Raw genomic sequence first — 23,733 nt, forward strand, 5'->3', positions numbered from 1 at the left:
TATTGTTGTATTTATTGGCAGTTTTGGTCCTCGGGGCTGTATGTTTGACATCCCTGCCCTTAACTACTTTGGCATTGAAAATAATAGTTAAATTAAGATTTTGTTATGATAAATAACACTTGCTGGATGTCACATACTTAATATTTTTAGAGTTTATTCGGGCTCTGAGAAGAATTCATGGTAAATTGCGAAAGCGTGTTCATGCGAATAACAAATAAGTACCCATATGTCCAATACAAAATCTTGTTTTGAGTATTGACACCAGTGTCATCAGTTTAAGGCCTAAAAAGAGAAACATAAGCACATCGATATTCTCCGAAATGCTGGTGTTTGGTTATTTCACATAACTAACATTTTCTATGTATTGTTTAAACTGAAGAAAAGAAATGTACAGATCAGACGTAACCTGTTATTAGTATACATTATCACAGTGGCTTTTTGAAGTCATGCCATATTTTTTTCTATTGAAAGAATAAAGTGCATTTGCAACTTTTAATGTTTTAATATCGGTGTTAACTGCTAGTAACTGTACTGGCGAACCTTGGTACTGGTATTACATAATATTAAATGTAAAGCAAATGTTATGCTTTAGCTGTAAAACTGCACGATTAAAACTTTCCATGACATTCAGGTTCTGGATCTGGACTTCCCTCTTAATTTAAAATGGTTTGAGGGGTTCAGTGGGATTTCTTTTTTTTTTTTTTGTAGGATTTTTTTTCCTGCCCGCTGCTCCTGGACTTTACTTCCAGGTCAGTGCCTTCTGCAGGTCTCAACAAAGTATCCCTTTACAGGAGAGGGAAGAGCTGGCGCTTCAGCAAGTCCCCCTGGAGGCTCTTCAAAACACCGTTACCATGGACACAAACTTGACCGGGAGAAGAGTGAGTGGTGTGTTTGTGTGTCTCACACTGTATGCGATTGCGAAAAAAACGAGAAGGAGAGGGGGTGAAGACGTGCGCGAGAGGGCGGGGGTGTGCAGGTGCAGTTTGCATGTGTTTCAGTGTAAATACAAAATAGTGACACCAAGTTGTCATGAAGTTTGGTGGCTAGTTTCGGCTTAAAAACGCAAAACTCCAAACTTAAACAAAGCGAGATGAGCGCACGACAATGTTGTCATTGACTTCGCCCGCGCTTACCGCCTGCAGCCGTGCGTGATTGACTGCCAGCAATCTGATCCAGTGAAAGACATTGACAACCAATAGGAAACGGAGTGCGGCTTGTTTCCATGGGAGGCCCCGGGAGGCGATGCCAAGCCGCTAGAAAGCAACACAGTGAGCGGGGAGAGGCGCAGGCAGCAGCCGGGACTGTGGAGATCCTGCAGCCGCTCTGTAGCTCTCAGCAAATGAAAGCGGCGCGAAGTTGGTAGGTAAGTACCTGCAGTTTTACACACTTCCTCTCATTTCTAAGTTTATTACAGAGCGAAAAACATTTTGGTGCGCCCTCTAGCTCAGCGCGCTGCTCGTTTACGCACCAACTTAACTGTACCGCATGATCGCCGGAGGTGCCGTCGGTCATTCCGGGCTCAGAATAATATCAGAGGGTTCATACACTGAATAAAACAGAGATTTAAACCCGAAGTTCTTCTCCTCCTTATTCCTGCTTCCTATTTATCTGCCTGTTTGAAGGGTGGCCGGACAGGAGACTGGAGACTTTGCAGATTGCTCGCCCGTTAAAGCCACAACAGTGCAGAATGGATGGATTTCACGATCAGCAAGTGCCTTACTATAACTCCAGAGTGAGTGATCACTGCCTCAAAAGAAGAAAAGTTGAAATGAAATCAGTTTCACTCATCCTTCTCTTCTTCCAGCTCCCACCCCATTAAGGAAAATACTTCATCTTGATTTTTTCTGCCTTTTGTACTGTGGATGGCTGTTCTCTCTAATGCATTCTATTTGTTCTGATCTCACCTCTGTCTTTCTCTCTGCTGCTGCCAACACTCATTTCTCCCTCAGGGACCATTTAAGTTTCATCTAATCATCAAAGATAAACAGCCAAACAAGGTGCCCATTACTTTACCCTGTGTTATTGGTTATGCACCATGTAACAACTTGTTAATTATGCCTGATAAGTGAAGCACAGACCCCTTTGCATGGGTCAAGCTTTAGAAGTGTGTGAGGCATTAATCAGAGGCTCATTGAGGCTCTTTCATTTGCTATTTCAGTTGCACATGTGATGCAGCCAACAACAGAATTACTGCTCCAGCAAGAAGAAGAAAAATTGATGAGTGTGTGTGTGTTTTCTTTCTTTCCCAAAAGCTGCAAGAAAAGACAACGAGCTGCGAGAGGCCAGCAAATGACAGAAAGAGAAAATTCATTAAGTCCGACCTGGCTCTGGACACTGAAGGTAGGACAGAGGGAGAAGTTAATTTCACGGCTTCTAAACATTTAGCAAAATTCAATTGGTTTGTGGCCACCTGTGCTGCTAACTACAGAATCTCAATTACAGCACAGCGGCCTGTGATGATTCTCACAAGCCTCTTTTCAGTGGTCAGAAACACAAATTGACTTGTTATTAGCTGCACACATGCCCAGTGAGCTCCAATGGCATATCAGCCAGTAATAGTGAATGCACTTGTTTCTGATACTTCTCTTGAGCTTTGACTGTTTTTCAACTGCCTTCAAACCTTGATCTCTGCCTCGGTTTCCCTTTCAGAGCTCTTCCAGGACCTCAGTCAGCTGCAGGAGACTTGGCTAGCAGAAGGTGAGTGTTTTAAATCTTGAGCAAAAAAAGGAGGAGAGATGGGTAAAAATGAATAGGTTGTGAGTGTTGGGGGGGGGGGGGGGGGGGGGAGGCTGCTGCCTGGAGTTACATGCCTAGTGTCGCAGTCCAATTAAAAGCCTGTGTGGAAGAGGCACCTTGTGTGTCATGCATACATTAGAGACTGTGAGCGAGGGGTCTTGAGGGAGACCGAGGAGGCTCTACCCAGAGAGTGTCATCACAAATTACCAGGAGAAGGCTCTCCGACGCTCACTGTCTCTTCTGCTTTTGGCAGGAGCTAACGCGCTGCACGCCAGCCGCCACTACCTCCACCTCCACCAGAGCTCTGCTGTAGCCTACCAGCTCTCTTACTCTCACTCACTCTGTCATCTCCTCTCTCTCCCCTTTCTCTCTCTCTCTCTTTCCCTCTCTCTCTTTGCTTCCTCTCAGCACACCTCTCTATCTTGTACAGCTGTACCTTCACCTTGTCTTCTTCAATTTCATTTCTTGGTGGCAAAAAAAGAGAGAATGGATCTATGAGAAATTTTTTTTCTCCGCAAACTTCCAAAACAGCAGCGAGCTCTCAAAGCGACAATTGATTTATTTTTTTTTTTAATATTACAATTTTCTTGCTTTTTAAATTTTTTTTCTCTAATGGCAAGACTTGCTCATTGTGGTCTAACTGAGACGTGATGCTTCAGGATTTAAGTGCGAGCGTCCTCTTTCCTCCGTGTCTGCAGCACCGAAGTTTTGGTTAGTGGTGAATATTGTTCACTTTTGCTGTATTTCTTTGTGCATGCATGTTGGACTTTTTTGTCGACATCTCAGAAAGATGTAACGTACCTTAATATTGCATGTAATCTCAAAGTTTATATCCAAGTAAAAAAATATTTTTACAGTAAGAAGTATAATTTGAGATATATGTGAAGTGTTTGCTTTGCTTGCAAACAGATGGTGTAAAGTTGTACAGTGTGAGAGAACACAACTGTTTTATAAAGTTGGATTTTGAAGTAATTTTTGCAAATATATATAAACCAGAACAATTAAAACAAATTCTAGTGTTTTGTCTGCAAAATGTCCAAAGCACAGGGTTAAAATGAAGTTTGTAAGTCACTTGATTACAATTGCCCCTATTATTGTACTAGACTATTATTATACTAGACTAATTCTAGACTTTGCTTTACTATAGCTCGTTGGCTAATGTATAAAGTGCTATATGTGTTAGAAACTCACTGATTTATGTGCATTTTTCATATAGTTTTAAATTAAGGTTTGATAATGAAATATTAAAATTGAAAATTTCGTAGAAGTGTATAAAACTGGAGTTGGAGTTATTATATTGTAATGCTAAAATGTTCTGCTTCATAATTTGGTTCATTTAAATACATTAACACCAAAAAGCATTTAGTCTAATGAGACGCTGATGTTAGTTTTACTGTACTGTCTTGTTTCATTTAAGTCAATCAAGTCATCTGCAGTTTGTGAATTTAGAATTTTTGTGTTCTGTTACCCGTTTGCAGCAATAAAAGGCTGCCTTCTTTTTTTCTAACAGTTCACACGTCGTAAAGCAATAATTCTAGTTGTCGTAGAATAACGTGTGCAATATAATTAAATAAACTTTAATACTTTTTTTAACCATAGGATAGAGTCGTAAAACATTTACTGGAAGAGTGTCGAGATGAATTTTTCGCTTGCTCCCTTTACGCAGCCAAAGAAGACTCAATCATTTATTCGCTCCATCTATTCTTTAACACATGTAAAAACGCTCGCAGTGCAATCCAAAGCTTTTAAAAAATGAGAAGTATTCTTTAAAACAGATATTGGAAGAGTTGAGCCGACTCGGAGCGGCAGCGAGGTGAGATGAGGCGTCGCGGCTCGCACCGCAGGGTGTGTAAAAGAATAAGACACGATTTTAATATTTCAGTATCCAAAGTGGGAAAAGAGACAGCGGCTGATAAGAGGTATTACTGTTAAAGATTACAGTTCTGCCTGTCATGGATCAATGTGATGATGTGCGCCTCAAGATTGTAGATTTAATGAATGACTTCCTGTCCATTAAGATGAAAAGGAATACCTTCCCATTTCTGAGATTTATTAGTTCAGGTAATTGGAACGAGAGGAGAAATTATGAGCGACAGACTGAATTTCCGACTCCCGAGACCCAAGATGTTGAAGGTTGATCGTTGACATGCGAATCTGTGACCTCCCCCCCAAAACTACATCTACCTTCTTTCTTCCATACAGTATTTTAAACTCATTTTATTTATTTTTTTTGTCAAAACAACAACAAAAAATGTATTGTACTTCTCAGATTTTTTGCTTTAAGATTGTTTTTCCTTTTTCCTTTGTTCACGCACTGGTGTCTCTGCAAAATTTTTGTGCTGATAGCGTCATTTGTCTTGGAAATCGTCACAGGCAGAATGATAAATTTGTTTAAAACTCAGCCCTGCTTACTGCTGTTGCAGGTTTAGACAACCATTCAAATAGTCTCAGGCCTCGTGTTTACAACCTTCCTCTTCTTTACCTTCGCTCCTGTTTTCCTTCTGTCCCTCTCCCTCCTTTTTTTGGTTTTGTGAATGGCGGCAGATTTCCAACTCTGCCGTTCTCCCCAGGAGTTTGTTGCAGAGATCAGCTGGCTCATTCACAGACTGAGGCCAGTGACTCATCCATCCTGTACTTCCTTTTGGTCACAGAGAGACTGCCACCTTCTTTGTGTTTAATTTATTAATTTATTTTTATTGTTTCTCCTCTGTGTCCGCTGAAGTTTCGAGAGATGTTGTGGTGCTTCAGCTGATTAAGAACTTGGTTTTTTATTAGGAAAAATTTGATTTCTTTATAAGGTTTGAGTAAGTGTTTTCCTAACACTGTATCTGTTACATATTATTACATTTTCTTTAATTTATTACAAAAGTAGCCCTGTGTAAAATCTCCTGTTATGTCTTAATTGTTTCCCACCAACTTAATTCCAAAAGGCCAAAATAGAGAGCTGGTAGCTCTACTACACAAACATATGGAGTGAAGTTGCTTGTGCATATTTATTTTCTGGCGTCTGCACCCGCTTGACATTTTTAGAAAATAAGGAGCAATATCTCCTCTTCATCTGTTAATTGTTTACCCTCCTCAATTCTCACTTCTGGGAAGAGAAATAAACCCACGCTTGACCACATCAAGAGTGACAAAAAAGGAATATCAGTCATTTAAAAAAAAAAATAGGATCTCCAGACATGTCAAGGCATGCTGCACATACTGTGATAATGAGGATCCAGCTCATTTTGTTTATAAATAGATGTGCTAATGACACATTTAAATCTCTTTTTGCCTATCACCAGAGAGACTGAAACTTAAGGGACATGAAGAACTGTCACTGAGTGTAAATATGTGTTATATAAATATGTACATGCCTAATTGGAGCCCGAGTGGAGCAGGGCTTCATTATTTTAGCATTAGCCTGAGTGCAGGGGTGTTTGAAGCGCAGGTGAAGCTTTGGAGGGTTTGGAACAGACCTAACTCGGTAGGTACAGGTGGATTCACCAGTAGGGAAGAAGCCAATTAGATACTGTTAACAATGGGTGTTTGGCTGCTGGCAAGGAGCGAGAGCCGAGGCTGCAGAGCAGTCAATGGACAAGTCGACCTCAGGAAGTGAAAGTAGACGGTCAAAATATTATCTGTCAGGTATGAGTTTGTTGGAAAATATGACTCAACTGCTTTAGTAAATATCAGGGAATGTGTTAGTCACAGCAGTTCAAGGTTATTTAGTCTTTTGATTGCATCAGAATTGTCGTCTTGGGGACTTTTTGTCCCTTTTCAAGCCGTGAAAGTCAGATTTTATTTTCAGAAAGAAAAAAAAATTAAATTAAGCTCTTTTTCTACAACAAATCAAAAGTGTTTTTGCTGTTTTGTTTTCTCTCTCTCTTTTTTAAGGGAATGATATAGATATAAAATTGAAAAGAAGTGCATAGAAAATGGACATTTGAACAACTGGGCTATATTTGGATAACAAATGCGTAAAACGACTGAAAGTTTAAGAATGGATAAAAAAATCTTTATTAAGATGTGTTTTTTTAAATTCATTAATTGATTTTAATTTGCATGATTATTTCTATGACTCTGAAGATTTACAGCATATTGAAATCTTCTGCACATTTAAAATGATAAACACATTAAAAACACTTTTTTAGGCTTCTTTTCTTTTTTTTTTTAACTGACAACAGAAGCAGGCAGTGCTGGGATTGGCCAAACTAACATCCCAGAGGACTGTTTGCCAGAGGACAAAGCTGTGATCAGTGCTGCGGTGTCCATCAACATCAGAAACAATCAATCCCTTTCTTCTTCTCTGCTCGTGTCTTTAGCTCAAGTTCCCGACAATGATGAGCAGTTCGTTCCAGATTTCCAGACTGAAAACTGTGAGTAAGAAACCATGTCGCTTTTCTCTGTGTCTCTTTGTCTGTGCATGTGTTATGTTTATGTGTGTGTGTGAACATCTGTGGCGTTTTTCTTTTTTTTTCACTCATCTTCACTGGTGTGTTTGTACTGGCGTAAAAAGCAAGTGACTGTGTGTGTTTTTCCATGTCTCTCAGTGCCCTCACCTTTGCTTGCACAAGTGCTCTCAGGAGAGCTGCAGCAATCGTGCAGGTCTACAGGTGCATGGTTTGGGTTGGGGGGTTATCTGTGTGTGTGTGTGTGTGTGTGTGTGTGTGTGTGTGTGTGTCTCTGTTTTCCCTTGTTGTTCTTGGGACCGCTACTAAGATATTATTGCACTGTGACTTATTTGCATAAGAAAACATCAAAATATTGTGGCTAACTTTTTTTTAGGTAGTTGAAGTGGTATTTTTAACTCCAGGTAGTCCAAACTGCTGTCAGTTGATGTCTGTTTTGAATTTTCTTTTTTAATAAAATCTTAAAAATATGCTCCTCCTTGACCTTTCCCCAAACTCCTTTTTTGTGCAAACCATGGAGTGTGGTTATATTTTCTAAATCAGGCGGTGTAATATTAAGTACTCCTGCATTTACTTGGAGGTTGGCTGGCCTTCTTTTACACTCCCTATCCTTCACTGGAGATTTTAAAGCATGAAAGCAAGTATGATCTGTTTTTTTGTGCTTTTTTCCTCCTTGCTCTACATATTTTATCCAACAAAAGGACAAATTCTGTTTCTAAGAATACTTCCTAAAAGTTTTAAAACATTTTCCAATGTCTGACAAGAGTTCATTTTTCACTCACAGTGATGAGGATAAGCTAGTTGGTCGTACTTCACCTGGCTGTATACGGTGGTTGCACACGGTGACTGGTTACTTGGCACGGCCCATTTCTGGAGGAAGTAGTGCCAAGGTGGGGACAGAAATTGAGTGAGTGGAACTCAGTGGGACCCAGATAGAGCACATGTCTTTCATTTGAGCCAAAATGCACATTAAACTGTGAGAAAAAATACAAAACCTCCCGGTGTCCTCAACACCCTTTAACCTGCAAATGAAAGTTGAACAAAAGGCAGAAGTTAGAGTTTTGAACAAGAACAAAGAGAGAAGGTCACATCTGACATTTAGTTTGGCAACTTTAATTGCATTTCAAGATTTAGTGGTCACAGATAACAGTTTGGTAAAATGAAGCTGTAAGAGATTTGGCATCAAGCGAGATCACAGGCCTTTTAACTCCATGTGACTCAGATCACAGCCTGAGATTATCGAGAAGGTTCCCGTTGGTGGGCTAGATTAGAAACCCGAGAATGGTTTTTCTTTCTTCTCACTTTATTTTGCCACGAGTACTCCTGCTCTCTGGAAATGACAAATCTGAGGGGATTTGCCTGGCTACAGGCACTTGACTTTAGATGTCCTAATCTGATTTGGCTTTTAATTTAACTTATGATTTAAGTTGCTCCAAAAGTGAATAAATGCGCCTTAAATCTAAACACATAAAACTGCATTAAACTAGTTATAATAGTCTAAAAAATCCATTAAATGTCTGCACTTTATTTGATTCGTTTCATTAATTTTACTTTTTATAATTGTTCAGAACGCTACAACACTAAAGACAACTGCTGTGTTAAAGGCAAAACATTTAAACTATGGGTGTGACTTAGCCTTGCCTAAAACCCAACATGGACTAGTGTGGTGTACAGTAGATAACCAGAGGTCACCAAGACTGTCCTGATGCCCTTCAGAGGTAGCCAGGGTGGGTGGCCATAGTGGCAGGAGACTGCTGACCATCTGAATTGTCCTGTTGGCAAACCTGCAGCAGGCTGGAGAGGCACTAACAGATGGCAGGAGGGTGAGGGCACCGTGGTTGGGCGCATGAGCAGGCATCCCAGCCGGCAGCTCTCCCGTATGGGTTTTCACCAAGCCGAGAGATGGAGAGGCAAACGGTGAGACAGGGAGAAAGAAAGGTGAAGGTGAGGAGAGATAAAGCTGGAAGTTAACCCTAAAGAAAAGGCAGTGAGAAGATAGGGGCCGTTATGAAAATGGCAATATTAAATACTTTTAATGTCACCAAATCTAGTGAGAAATCCAAAGCTAACAGACAACTGATTCCACACAAATCAGTTACAGCAGCTTTTTCGTCTGTGAGCTCCATTGTTGCTCCAAAAACACTGAAGTGACTCACACTGTTGCACTGGGTAACATCTCCCTTTGTTACGATCAACGTGGGCACTCTCTGTTTTGTGTAAATCCCACATACTACCTCCTTGCTCCAAAAATACTCAGTACTGCCCATGTATGTGTTGTATATGTGTATTAATCTGAAAAAGACTGAGTCTGAAAAAGTGTTTGAGCCAAATTTGTAAAGGTTACAGTGCTTAGCCCTTTAAATAATTTTCATCCTATCCTCAATAGCGTGGTGAAAATAGAAAAACAATACATTATTTACTCAGATTTAAAAAACTAAAAATTGAATTTTACATTAAAATAATTCACAACAGATATTAATATGACAGTTGTGAATTATTAATGAACTTATCAAATTTGATTTAAATCAAACGTAAAACAAGCTAACAGTTAGCACAGTTAGCATTAGCCAAGATGTCCTATTTAGTTTGCTATCGATGTAAGCTAACTGCTACAATTAACAAGAAACATCTTATTTTATTGAGATGAATGTTTTCAAAGAAAATAAATGTTACCCCTAAATTTTTGTTCCTGTACTACTGAAATAAAATTGGCAACAATAGTGAAATAGCTGTGATTTTATATTCCTAACAGAATAATAATAAAAAATCTGAAAAGAATAGGAAAGACATTTATTTTGAAGGCTTAAATATTGCAGCACATAAGCTGGTGTGTTCTGTATTTTCATGGCCAGACTCATCTTTCCTCATGAGAAGCTGTTGCAGCTTCTCTCAATGTCAACTTTGCACTCTGCGTCTATGCGACACAGAACCAGCATGTGAGCGGCCTCGAAGCGAAAGTGTCCTCAGGCTGAAGGAGGAGAGGAGAAATTTCTTTGTCTCAAACTCCAACACAGATGCTTACCATTAGCATAACTTAGCAGGGAATGGAGGAGTAGAGGAGGTGTAAAATGAGGCCACACGTTACCAGCAGATCTGAGCCTCCATCATTTAACAGCAAAGGCGAGCACCTACAGTAGGTGAAAATGGAATGGAAGGTTTTTCGCTGTTGCCAAAAGACCTGTATTTTTTTATGAATGGACTAGAGAAATATCTGCCAAACGTAGGCTCCCGTTCTGCCAAAACGCACAATTTGTACCTTCAAAGTTGACAACAGCCGGAGCCAACAGTTATCTGATAGTGTACTGAAAGGACTGGCAAACAAACGGCTGCTAAAATAAAAATATTCGAATTAAGTGTTGTTGGAAAATGCAAAAAAAGGTTTTTTTTATTTGCATGTGCCACGATGTTTAAAGGAAAGATTTCTGTTTAATCTGTACTGCAAAGGCTAAAGCAAATTGCCCAATGTTTAAGTCAGTGGTACAACGAAGAAAAGAACATTTGCATTCAAAATAGACCCAGTAATTGTTCTAACTGCCTCTTCTTTAAAACTGCCTACCATCTTAGTTAATCAATATGTAGATAATGAGAGCAATCAAGCAGTGATGGGCATGACATTCTGGACTAAAAGGGAAGTCTCTGTTTTAGTCAGAGGCAATGCCCTCGCTATTGATTTGTGTACCTTGGCACCCCGCTGACAAAATCTATTGTGACATTTCCATTTCTAATTTAATGCCCTGTGCTGCAGCACACATGAAGCCATTGTTTAGAGCTGATGTGGCGCTTACGTTTAACGGCAGCATTTTTATAGACGTTGTTTTAATGTCATTTATTGTTAAATAAAGAAAGAAATTATGGTTCAGCTTCAGGTGAGCTGTAAACAAGAAGCCGGTGGAGTCGGCTCTTAAACTAAACAAATTCATGTGTGTTTAATGTAAACTGTAATTAGCCTGACACTTATTGTGATCTTGACAGCCAAAGCTGAGGTATTGTTTTGAGTCCATAATCTCTTAACAAGGCTTTGCGATGCCAGCGTCAACAAAGGTCTCCCCTCAGGAAATGTCTCTTTGACCTCCGATCGATGACCCAGAAAAGGTCAGGCCCCCAGCGAGGGCTGCAAACAACCCCTGAGCTTTGTCATGCCGGGCCCGTGTGGCCCATCACCCAGGGGGCTCGACTGTGCGTCAGATGGGGTGTTGGCAGATCGACCCCTGCTCATACAGCAGCTGTCTGTCAGCCGTGAGAAAACTCCTCAAAACATCCTTCTCTCTCAACTCCTTGTAGCCTCAGAGACCTTCTTGTATTTAAAAGAAAAACAGTCCTTAGCCACATATTTAAGTTTCTCTAGTACTCAAATATCTAAATGTTTGCACTTGAGTTGGACCAAGAGTTGATGGACTTTCTCCATTCATAATTCCTGGTTATAAAAGGAGAGGGCCATCTCTCAGTCTAAAACATCAATCAAAAATAATCGTCTTCAACCGCGGCTGGTCCTCTGTTGTGTTTGATAGAGCGCTGTGGGATGGCTTCGCTGTTGCTCTGTGAGCCGTCGCGGTGAGACGCGATTGGCGAGGCAACCTGAGCCTGACTTCATTCTGACTGACTGGCTTTTTCTTCAGAAGCACAGTCAATTGGATTAGCGTTGATCATGACTCTAGATGATGGGATGTTAATCAGGACTGATCAGGCACTTAACAGCCTCTCAGATGCACCGGGCTCACTGTGGGGCCATAGGTAGAGATCGCAGGCCCCCATTCAGATCAATGAGACTTGTTGTTGTCGTCTGGAACTTATTGACAGCCAGCTGAAAGCAGATAAAGCATTTATCGGAGCTCACCGCACACCCTGTTTCATGATTGTCATATTTCACTACCAGAGTCCCCGTCAGGAAAGGCTGAATAAATGGGATTTGAAGTGAGTTGTTTGTGTAAGTGATGGCCTCAGATGTCATATCCTTTGGCAGATGGATGCTTAGAAAAGCAAGTGTTTTTAATATATCCATCACGAGTTCTCTTAATTAGTGATGGCTTGGCACATTCATGCCTGCTTGTATCTGCACTGTAACATGACTTTTTCCATTGTGGGTAAAGCTGCTGTGTGCAGTTCTGAAATTTAATTGTATTTTAAGTTTTGAAATTGAATCTGCTGTACTTAAATAAAACAAGCAGTATTTTTTTTCCAGACTGTGATCATCTCATTTAATTTTTGTGAATGATCTGTCAGATGTAAATGAAGACAGCGGTTTTAGTTTTCATTCATTTATTTTTTCCGTCCTGTGATTGTACGAATTCTGTCTCAGGTACTTACAAGCCAATCCAGAAACAGTCTGCTGCTAAATGAACAAAAAAATAGTCACAATGTTAAAAAATGTTACAGTTTGACAGAGTGTAAATGTTAATTGTTCTTCCTCCTTCCCATCGTAGTGGCGTTCCACGGACTGCAGCTGAAGATCAAGAGGGAGCTGCACAGCCCGTGTTCAGAGCTGAGCTCCAACTGTAGCCAGGAGCGGCCCTTCAAACTCCAGTATGGAGAGAAGTGCCCGTACAGCATCAGGTGGGCTCCCCCCCACTGACACTTAAAACATCTTTTACAAATTATTTAAATGCTTTTGTACATGATACCTTTTTCAGATTTGTAAAGAAAACACAGAAAATAACATTTGGTTCCACATTCCTCACTTTAACAGAGGAATAAATGCAGGTGTGAAGGTTTATTGTAGGACAGTGATGACTAAATACTCACTTTAGCTTATCGTCAGTTTACTCTTGGTGAAGAATCTTTATGCTTTCTATACATTTGACACTTTTTTGGCTTTTTCATTCTGCATTGTAATTTTTATTTAACTGGAAATGACTTGCTAATCATTCCAAACTGCAAATCAAAGGACATCGAGATATGTACAGCTTTGGGTGGTGACTCTGAAGACATTAACGAGATATTTCCAATCAGAGGTATTTATGTGAGATTATGGCAGTCATGTTAGTTTTAATTGTCTGTTATAACTGAACTGAATCAGAGGGTTTCTGGAACCGCTGATTATGGAGTGGTTTAAAATGCCATTGATTCTAACTGCAGTCTGACATAAATGCCCTGAGGTAGTTTGTGATGCATTTCTTCACTTTGTGACATCTGCTCACAAGGCTTCATAATTTATACAGTAAATCAAATCGGTTTAGAAAACAGTGAAAGGATAGTTGAGTGGGTAGGGCATTTGTTCCAAACTACCCTAAATACAGACATCTTAAGACGAAGCTATCAGTTAAATAATCCTTAATTAAAAAGAGTTTAAATCGTGTAACGTACACTGGCAGTAACACAGGCATCTTTGACTCTTGCTATTACCCCAGTGCCTATGAGCAGAAGCAGCCCACAGGAATGAAGCCCTCCAGCCCAGTGACACCCCCCTGTAGCACCCCTGTGTCCCCACTTCATCATGGCTCACCCACGACGGCCCCAACGCCCAAACCAGACAGGACCTACACCCACATACCGCCCTCGCAGCCTCTCCCTGATAACGCCTACACTATGGACCACAGGTACTGCAGCCTGCAGCCTCTTACATTTACATCACATTTACATCTGGTGATCTTAGCTGGCAGTTGTACCAAGGATAGATTACAATAAGGTCACAGCAGCAGATGCACATCTGAGTTTCTGTTTTTCATTGAGTGAATCCTCAGTGGGCGGGGCCTGCAAACGACAACTTTCCCAACCATCGAATGCCATGTGGTCATCACTTGACTTTAGTGCTTTGAAATAGAGCTCATTCAATAAATCAATAGCAGAATGGAAAAAACAAAACAACAAACAGACCTACTAAGTTAATTATTTCAAGCAAAAGATCTTTTTAGGTGTGAATTTTCCAGTTTAGGAGTAAAAATGTCAGATTTCTCTTATAATGTAATATAATGGATTTAAATGACACTTCCCTTGTGATTCTCAAATTCTTAAAGGAGAATAGAGTTAGCTAACATTAACATCCCTCTGCACAGTAACACAGTTGGCGGATGTGCACTGTATATAGAAAATACTTTATACATGAAACTTTTCAAAACAAGTTTTGTGGATTTTTAGAGTAATCAGGACACAAGAGGCATTTTACTTCTGAGTTACTCCCATGAGCACCACAAGCCAAGTGCCATAGGATAAACATGTATATTTGATTTTGGTTTGAGATTCTTTAATTCAATTTTCAGACAAATATTCCAAACCTTTCCTTTATTTTTTGCTTTTTTTGGTCACCTGTAGGCATAAACATAGGGGAAACAAAAAGGCAAGCACTTGAAAACATCATTACGGATTTCAGAATTTTCACTTCTATTATTGATTCATTGATTAGTAAAACAAAATGTACATGTTCTTGATTTATCTCCTTTTTGTCTCATCAAGTCGTTCACAATCAGGAGTCAGTGTCATGAATCCACTGAATTTGTCGTCTGTCTCAGATTTCGACGTCAGCTCTCAGAGCCTTGCCACTCGTTTCCCTCCCCGCCGACAATGGCTCGGGACGGCCGGCCCATCTACCACAGGCAGATGTCGGAGCCCAACATCCCTTTCCCTCCTCAAGGCTTCAAACAGGAGTACCCCGACCCCCTCTTCGAACACCCGGCCATGATGGGGGCCCCTATTCCCCACACATACCCAGCCGGCATGATGATCAAGCAGGAGCCGAGGGACTTCACCTATGACTCAGGTGAGCGATTTGAAAAGATTTCTGTTGTTTGTGCTCCTTCAAACTCCTCTGGTAAGTGAAAGAGCAGAGAAGTGATAGCTGCCAGAGCATTATCATTTCAGGAATGAGAGAAGACATGGCGGGAGGGGGCGGTTTTATTGAGTTTGCCCATTATTAGGGCAGGGGATCTGGTTGGGCTGGGTGTCTGTGCTGTTCGCCATTTCCTGTGGTGCTCTAATAGAAAAAAAGGAGGGGGCTGAGCCTGGTCACAATCCAGAATCTGCCCTCCCACGCTTGTCCGCTCCCTTCGGTTAGAGAGTAAAGGGACCTAATCATCAGCCAGAGGCTCTGTGGAGCCTCTGTGGAGCCTGAGGCTACCTCAGGACATGAATGAACATTCGCCGGACTGCCGGGTTCATTCAGAAGGCGACAGAGTGGACCCAGGAGAGGAAGAGCTGGAGGAGAGTGTGTGTGACCAGTCAGGGGGAAAAAGCAACCTCCAAACACCAAAACATGTGGTGCCTCATTCACATCTCTTTAAGTTACACCTGGTTTTCCTAACAGCAGCTCTGCAGTTTTTGTCATTGAGGAGTCAGGCAGCTGTGATTTTTGGTGTTTTCTCGCTTTTCCAGTGGCAACGTTACTTTGCAATAGATGTGTTTACCGAGTTTCACAACTATGTGGCTTCTAAATGCCAATTAGCACAACTGAAAAATGTATCAAAAAGAGAAAAAAAAAATAGAAAAGAAAAGAAAAACAAGGTTCGGTCCAAAATAACCCTGTTTTTTCACAGTTTCTTGGGTTTCTTCTGGCCTATTTGCAGCAATGTTATTTGCATCAACCATTATTCTCTTGTTTTATTCCGGTTTTTTGTTCGCAAATTTGGCCAAATACAGGCAAAAATTACAGAGCCCAAAATGACACTGGCAGCTTGATTTTCTCTTTAGTAATAACAGTCAATTCTTACATTTCACATTTCAGTGTTTTTTCATAGATAAATGAAATGGCTTTAACAATTAGAAGAATTGTTATTGATACAAGTAAACTGTCTACAAAGAACTGTGTGCACTCACAAAGCAAAAGTGGTGAAATATATTCAATCAACTGTTAAAATACCAAAAGGTCTTCCTTGTGTTGTGTCCACTACTTGGACCAAGATGTCCAAGAAGGAGCATCAGAGTGAATTTATTAGCAGCCACAGTGGGGCATGTTGACTGGAGCTGGACTGTTGAGAAGGATGGGAGGGGATCTGGTAATTTCATTAGCAGCAATTTCCTCTACAAGTCCATTACTTTGATGAAGCTCAGAGAAATGTTTATGGGTCTAAATGAAGGGCTTCAGTCTGTTTATTGAACATTCACTTTGCAGCCCATTTGGCTGTTTTTTTGATCGCAGCATCTCATCTGTGTTGTGGGAGGTTTGGACATATACAGTAAATGGAAGAGTCGATTGGACAATGTAGTAAATCCAACCGGTAAATGAAGGAAGAGAATTATGTAGTGGGGCATTTCTATCTTAACCATTTAAACCTACGGTTTAAAAAACTGCTTATGTCTATATAAAATTACATTTTTGGTTTAAGAATTATTCAAACCACAAGTCTTTATTTGATCTCTTGTTATAGCCATGATATTGATAAACCACGAGTGAGAACTTTTAAAGGTGCAGTTCACTCAAAAATCTATTTTAGTTGGTTGGTAGATCTTATAAGGAAAAGAGGTGCTTTGAAATCAACAAGGTGGGTGCGATTTAGGAAAAGGCAGATATTTCTAGAGCTGATATCTTTAAACCTGGCAAATTTGCATTAAAACGATCTAAACTTGGAAAAAAACAGAACCAGAGGAAGTGTGTTGGGGGGGTGAATTGTTCCTTTTTGACCCCAGAAAAGTGACCGTCTGCATTTTGCGCAGTTTATTTTAACACCAGCTGAAATGTTGCTCAAACATCAGGACTCAATGTTAAATATGTATAAAGTATAGAATCAGCGAGTATTTATCACCACTGAAGAACTGAGCTGATCTGTCTCCTCAGGCCAGTGTGGGCGTGGCCTGATGAACAGCGAAAAGCATCATAAACAACATCAAAAAGTGTTTGTTCACGTTTTGAATGTATTGGTAGTATATCTTGACTGTTTTACAAAAGCATGTGTTCATTTCAAACAAGTGAAGAACTCGTGAAGAAAAATAAAATGTGAAACAAAGCAAACAGCTTTGGCAGAAAACTGTATACTCACACTGGATGCAGTCAGTCATAATAAGAAGCTGATTGAGAAGATACACGTCAACCGTTTTAGCTAAACGTGCTGCAGCTGCACAGCGAAAACGTCAAAGAAACTAACACCTGCAGGTCCGTTTAGTTTTGATCTCAGAACGTGTGTAAAATAATCATCATGAGCCCTCGTATTATGAAAAAACTTACATCGTGTCAGCTCCTGTTTTCACACGAGCGCTGTGTTTTATTCAGTTGTAAATCTTCCTCTGAGTGGAGATGCTCGGGGCTCGTATCGGCAGTGTGATATAGTGAGCTCGCCCGTGGCTGGAAGCCATCGCAGCGCTGATGCTGAAGGGCATTTTCTTTAATCAGAGCCAGTGGTGCATTGAGTGAACAGGCTTTGACTGCTCTCAGATAACTGAGATAGTGTTCTTAATGCTGCCTTCGGGCCCTTTAACACCCACTCTCATTCTTGCCTGGGTTTCAGCAGAAGTGCCTAGCTGCCATTCTGTCTACTTACGGCAAGACGGCTATCTGGCTCACACTAACAGGACTGAAGGTACCAACGATGTTACGTGTGGATGTTGTGGTGGTGCACGTATAGGTTTTTGCTTCATGTGATATCAAACTATCTTTTTTTTTCCGATCTTGTTTTCCAGGTTGTATGTTTGACAAAGTGGCGAGGCACTTCTACGACGATACCTGCGTGGTGCCTGAAAAGGTGGAAGGTGAGTCCTGCAGTGACTCTTAAAATGAAAAGTATGCCACGTACCAACGATTCTGCCCATCATACAATAACCATTTTGCCCCGTTTTCTGTAGGCGACATCAAACAGGAGTCGGGCTTGTACCGTGAGGGCCCGTCGTACCAGCGCAGAGGCTCGCTGCAGCTCTGGCAGTTCCTGGTGGCTTTACTGGATGACCCGTCCAACTCCCACTTCATTGCCTGGACCGGCCGTGGCATGGAGTTTAAACTCATTGAGCCAGAAGAGGTAAGAGACAAACAAAAGGCACTGTCACAAAAAATCGTATTTTTCTATATTGTAATCCTCCTTTAAAAAATCAGTTTTTATTTTTCATGGCTTTTATACTTAAGCTTTTTGGACAGTCTTAGGTAAATGTTGCATTGTATTTCACTACATATATTGTTCAATAAAATCTTTAAGAGGTTTACCTACTTTCAGCTACTCAGAAGTAAATATTTGCTGCTTTGGACCGTTTTATGTAATTACAACTTAAATATATTTGGTTCGTAGACTTTTGGTTAAAAAAATGAAGTGATTAAGCAGTGAAAGAAGGTAAGAAGGTAAGGTAAATCACTGCAAAACCAAATGAGGTCAGAGGTCAACGTGTGAATCAGTAATATTTTCTGCTCTCAAAATGCAGTAGACTTCTTTAAAAAATAGTTCTTACCGATCAGAAGACAAAGAGAGGAATCATTCTAACTGACAGGGAGCAAAAACGTCTTACATTTAAAAATATATATATTATTGCTTTTCTTTAACACACAGGTTGGGGTAAGGGTTTGGAGTTAGGATTGGGATCATCACAGACGATGACTTGGACCTCAGAGGGTTATATATTCTACAGTCCACACTAAAGCCAACCAAGTGACCCTGATGACCTGCTCCTGTTAAATATTTCACAGGACATATTCCTAAAAATATAACCCATGTTGGCGGTTGGGCCTTTTGAAATGGAAACAGAGGCAGGGTTTGTGTATGGCCACATCACACACAGTGGGGCTCAGTCACTGCTGGAGGATGAAGGAGGATGCAGGGTGCAGGCAGGGGGTGAAAGTGTAGAATGGAGGAGATAGATGAGTACCGGGCAGTGGTCCACGCAGCCCGATGGTGTCTAGAAGCACGAGCCAGCTGCACCTAACAGGGGGCCCCATTCATGCCATCAGGTGACCAAACGCATTTGCTTTGAGGCGCCGCAGACAAACGTTAGGTAGCGGTTTCTGCATTTGCAGCATGTCAGCGGTTGTGGGGACAAGAAAAAATGTGAAAAAGAAAAAGCAGAAAAAACACAGTTGCATTGATCGGGGAAGGTATTATAGGAGATAAACTGTGAGAAACAAACAAAAATGAAAGTAAAAAGCAGAGTTTAAAAAAAGCAAGCAGCTAAGAGAATGCCGTGGGGCTGTGGGTTTGGACCGTGAGGCCGGGTGGCGGGTGGTCTGGTAGACAGGTGCTGTAACATCTGCTGCCTCCTCCGCTGGGTGTGTGACAAGCTCCTAATGAACACATCCCTGGTCAGGTCTGCACAAGCTGGACGCGCTCTAATTACTGTTATTAGGAAAATATGGATCGCTAAGTTTGTTTAACATTTTAGCTGCTGCAGCGTTCCTGTCTGGAAATCAGGGCAACCGTGCTCGTTTGTGTTAGATAAGTTTGCTTTCTGATAATGCTCTGTTTACTGACTGTCTTTATTGTCTTCATGTTCGTGTGTGTGATAAAGGTGGCACGTCGGTGGGGGATACAGAAGAACCGGCCAGCGATGAATTACGACAAACTCAGCAGATCATTGCGCTACTACTACGAGAAGGGAATCATGCAGAAGGTAAAAAAAAAAAAAAAATACAAAAATTGTATCAACCAATTATAGTTCATCTGTTACACTGAAAGGGATCCAAAACTGTTCACCTTTTTTCTAAAAGATTTTTTTGATGTAAACATAGTATGAAAACTACTCATTTGGCTGCTATACCTGGCCTGTGTTAAAGGTGCTCCCATTCCCCCAGGTGCCTTATATAAGGAAAAGAGTGTCTCAAAAATGGTGAAACAGCTAAAAAAGTTCATTTACACTTTATAGCTGAGAAATTGTAATTGTAAAGCTTTTTTCTGTATTGTGTGCAAAAATCAGTTTTTGCCAGGCTTGCGGCTCGTGTCCGCTTTACTAAAGTGAAACCCAGATATGTATGTTAATTTATCAAGTTATTCTTTGAATTAATCTTCATTATAGTGCATGTAGTATTTATGTAGTATATGTAGTAATGCCAAAAACAGATGTTTATAAACAGCAAACAAATGAGTAATAAATACATATATTTCTTCTTCTTTGCAAGCTACATATTCATTATATAAGGGAAAGTAATCAGTTACATCATCACCATCAAACATCACTGTTTGATGAACCAGCTACGTCAAAGTGTCCCTGCAGTAAAACAATTGTTCAGCAAAATATTTACAAAAACAATAGATGTGCAAATAATGACCATTCTTTTTGAGATCAGCTACCACGCATGTATAATTTGTAAGGATTTGAGTGTTATACAAATAATTTCCATAAGCTGTATAGATGTTGATTAACTTGGTACTGGACTAAGTTTCTTTCAGATCAATTAGTGCGTTTAGAGTTAGGACCTACACTGCATATGCTGTGATCATTGTCATAAGATTATTTATGCAAAAATACTTCAGATCAAGAGTAATGATTTTTTTTTTTAACAGAATACTGGATAAACACACTTTTCTGTCAGGTTTTTTGTTTCCTGAGGTATTAGTTTGACAGTTAGAAGCATCTCCAGAAAGCATTCATTAATAGGCCGGTCAGAAGAGGTTGAGCACTTTTAGGTGGAATTATACTTTGCTGGTTGGAGGTCAAGAACTGCTGGCCAAGTTTAAATAAAATAAGGAAGAAACAGCAAAGAAAACATAAATCTGCTCCTGAGATCACTTTTACCTCTGAGAAGCGATGAACAGTTTATAGCTCCTTTATTTTCTACCAAATCCACGTGTGACATAAGACGTTTAAAAAAGCAATCAGTGTCTCAAAGATAATTTTAGAAAACTTAGTAAAACCACTCTATATAATTTATTCTGGTGTTTTAAAATAACTCTTTTAATGGATAAGCTGTTTTCGCTTAGGTTGGGGATAGTTCATTTGTTTGAAGTGGGTTTGTATAAAACACTGATCCACAAAAAAAACAAACAAAAAAAAACAATACATGGTGGTTAGGATGCCCCAAAGCAACAAAGGGTACCAGCACAGAAGCTAAAGCCACGTGCTGCTGTGCTCTAGATCAGGAGCACGAAGCATTTTAGTCACCTAAAAGTAGTTTTTGTGCACTTTTTAAAATATTTGACTATTTAACGATTGGAGAATTGTCAAGTCATTGTATCCACATCAAAGCCAGCAGATACTATTTACGAGTTACTGGACTATTGTTGTCTCGTTTGGTTGGTTGGTATGTGTTAATGTGTGATGCTAGTGTTTTAATGGCTTAATTTAGATCAGATTCGATGTGTGAAAACGCAAAAGTCACACGGCATTAGAACGGCCATTTTTTATTTTTATTGTGAGTGGGGGCGGGGCTCCATGAGTCAGAGAGTATAATGAGAGAGCAGAGATGCAAATACTGCAGATTTTAATGAAGCTTTTTGTAAACAAACATCAAATGATATGGATACAAATGCTATTAACTAATCCTGTATCTTGTTTGAAAACACTTAAAGCTCAAAGCACCTCTTCTTTAGTGCAGTGTGGAGGCCAAAGCAGAATTGTTGATGACATTTGGAGATCAGCTTTAAAAGTTTAAAAAATGTTTTGTTTTGTTTTTTTTAAAGATATTTAATCTTTTTTTTCCATCTGGTGGATTAAAGTGAAAGATTACACTCAGTCACTGTAGAATATGCTGTGGAAAAATGGTTTAAAAACAAGACCTCTCCGTCTTTCTTCAGGTGGCCGGCGAGAGATATGTCTACAAGTTCGTGTGTGACCCCGAGGCCTTGTTCTCCATGGCGTTTCCTGACAATCAGCGGCCGGTGCTGAAAACTGACATGGAGCGGCAGATCAACGAGGAGGACACGGTGCCGCTGTCGCACTTTGACGAAAACATGGCATACGTACAGGAGGGACCCTACTGCCAGCCGCACCCCTACAGCGAGGGCTACGTTTATTAACGTCAGCCCCACAAAACCCACACCTCCACCCTACCCTCCTCCCAGCTGCCTCCATCCGTACACATGAGACTGTCGTGTCCTCTAACTCGCAGCCGCTCGGGGAATTAGACTGAACACACACATGCAGCGGCGCTTCCCTTCCCCTCTGTCTCAAACACGTACACGTCCTTTTGCTCTTGTCTTTCTGACCGCACAGCAAGATGGAGAGTGCACTTTATGGACCGGAATGGCACGATGTTAGCCTGCCGGGGGCTAGCTATGTGATTGGCTTTTTACTCATTTATGTTTGTACATTAATGTGGGAATCATTCCGTTTGTTTGGTTGTTTTTTGAAGTCCTTATGATTTTGAGCATGTGCCGCCCTAACGAGACTGGACTAATTTACGGTCACTTTGATCTCCTGCTAAAGAAACCGTCTCATCTACACTCACAAAAGATGGCCATTTGTTTGACTGTCTTTCTTTTTGTCTTCATCCTGTACTGGAAACGTGTTAACGATACTTTTATGGTGAAGTGACATGATTATAGACTTGAAAAAGTAATGTGATTATAAAAGAGACATTTAGCTATCAGTGAGAACTGCCTCGCCACCGGTCTGAACACCGCACCTCTGTCCGTCAAGGCCCGTCGTCCAATCAGACTGTAGATTTCATCATGTAGGTGTTGTAATGACATAAACTCCACTGGATCCTCAGCAGCTCAACAACCTTGTGGGTCAGTAAAGATGAGACTTTCACTTACAAGGACGCACTCCGGGAAAAAAAAATGTCTGGATGACAAAAAAAATACTTTCTCTGCGTCACACGTGAATGGCCTGTGTTTAGGATCGAAGACAAAGCTACAGGCTGCTGTAAAATAAGTCATTCACTGTAAACAGCAGTGTAATGCGTCAGAGCAGGAGTCACTCATTCGTCCTTCAGGTGTTCAGTTTTTCAATGGATAACAGGTGAAAAGTGTATGTACAGTCGAAGTGGTTACAGCAGCCAGTCAGTTCATATTCAGGATAATGTTTGCATCCCCAGCTAAAAAACAAAAAACATCTGATTTCATTGGCACAGACAATAAAAAGGAAAAAAAAAGATATAAAATCGAATTTCTCCCTTGAATTGTTTTCGGTTTTGTTCCAGGTGAACGAGAGGTGTATATTTTGCTTAAAAACTGTTGCTTTGCCATTAATAGGTTGCTTTTTGGTTAAAAAAAAAAAAAACAACGTAAAAGAAATATTTAGAGTTTTATAATGTGATGAATAAAAATCATGGTATATTAAATTGTTCCATTGTATAATCAGGTAAATGCACATTTTGTTGCTGCTTCAAATTGTAAGTGTATTTTCTAGTCTCGAGAAAATGACAACAGGGGGGAAAAAAGAAAAAAAAAACAGTGCAGCAGCTATGGCCTGCTATTCTGGATTTCTCTTTATTTTTTGTCTCTTTTTTTTCCGTCAATTTCAGCATTAAAAAAATTACTCTGAATTTTGTTCTCAAGATTCACGTGTGTGGGATGGGATTGGCAATAGGAAAAATTCTGTAATAAAATAGTTCTGAAAAACAAAGTGATGAGCACTTCTCAAATGTTTTAATTGATCATAATATAAAGAAAAGTTTAAGAGCTTCAGTGTTTCTTCTCTTGGCAGTTTTATGTATTCCTTACATATGATAAATCTTTTTTTTTTCAATCAAGCTGAATATTTATCATGTCTGTCCCGACAAGGTCATAAATTTACAAAGTGGAAGTGGGAAAAGAAAACACCATAGCAGGTGTGTGTGTGTATGTGTGTGTAGACTAGCAGATTATAGACTCTTGTCAATTTCCAAGTT

At 40.3% G+C, this 23,733-nt stretch overlaps 1 protein-coding gene across 5 annotated transcripts; it reads left to right on the top strand.

Moving 5' to 3' along the window:
• The first annotated feature begins 882 nt into the window (after positions 1 to 882).
• Positions 883 to 23,468, top strand: etv1 (ETS variant transcription factor 1). 5 transcript variants are annotated; one of them, XM_076890216.1, is made up of 14 exons: positions 883 to 1,363; positions 1,623 to 1,732; positions 1,950 to 1,997; positions 2,253 to 2,340; positions 2,650 to 2,697; positions 7,044 to 7,097; positions 12,551 to 12,680; positions 13,475 to 13,663; positions 14,573 to 14,820; positions 17,498 to 17,569; positions 17,670 to 17,738; positions 17,832 to 18,001; positions 19,473 to 19,574; positions 21,695 to 23,468. In XM_076890216.1, exons 2-14 carry the CDS (start codon positions 1,688 to 1,690, stop codon positions 21,914 to 21,916), a joined length of 1,485 nt encoding a protein of 494 aa, XP_076746331.1. In that variant the 5' UTR covers positions 883 to 1,363; positions 1,623 to 1,687; the 3' UTR covers positions 21,917 to 23,468. The 5 variants fall into 5 exon arrangements, with proteins under 5 accessions (XP_076746331.1, XP_076746332.1, XP_004560244.3 ...); XM_076890217.1 differs by having other exon boundaries at positions 17,501 to 17,569; XM_004560187.5 differs by lacking the exon at positions 1,950 to 1,997 and having other exon boundaries at positions 885 to 1,363.
• Positions 23,469 to 23,733: the final 265 nt, after the last annotated feature.

The sequence above is a fragment of the Maylandia zebra genome, linkage group LG11 (genome assembly GCF_041146795.1).
Source record: "Maylandia zebra isolate NMK-2024a linkage group LG11, Mzebra_GT3a, whole genome shotgun sequence".
Lineage (NCBI taxonomy): Eukaryota > Metazoa > Chordata > Actinopteri > Cichliformes > Cichlidae > Maylandia > Maylandia zebra.

Bases quoted from the DNA above. Each gene is read 5' to 3' on its own strand.
- etv1 (XM_076890216.1), top strand. From the start codon at position 1,688: ATGGATGGATTTCACGATCAGCAAGTGCCTTACTATAACTCCAGA. The intron at 2,341-2,649 runs GTAGGACAGAGG...TTTCCCTTTCAG, and splicing joins CCTGGCTCTGGACACTGAAG to AGCTCTTCCAGGACCTCAGT. The intron at 12,681-13,474 runs GTGGGCTCCCCC...CTATTACCCCAG, and splicing joins AAGTGCCCGTACAGCATCAG to TGCCTATGAGCAGAAGCAGC.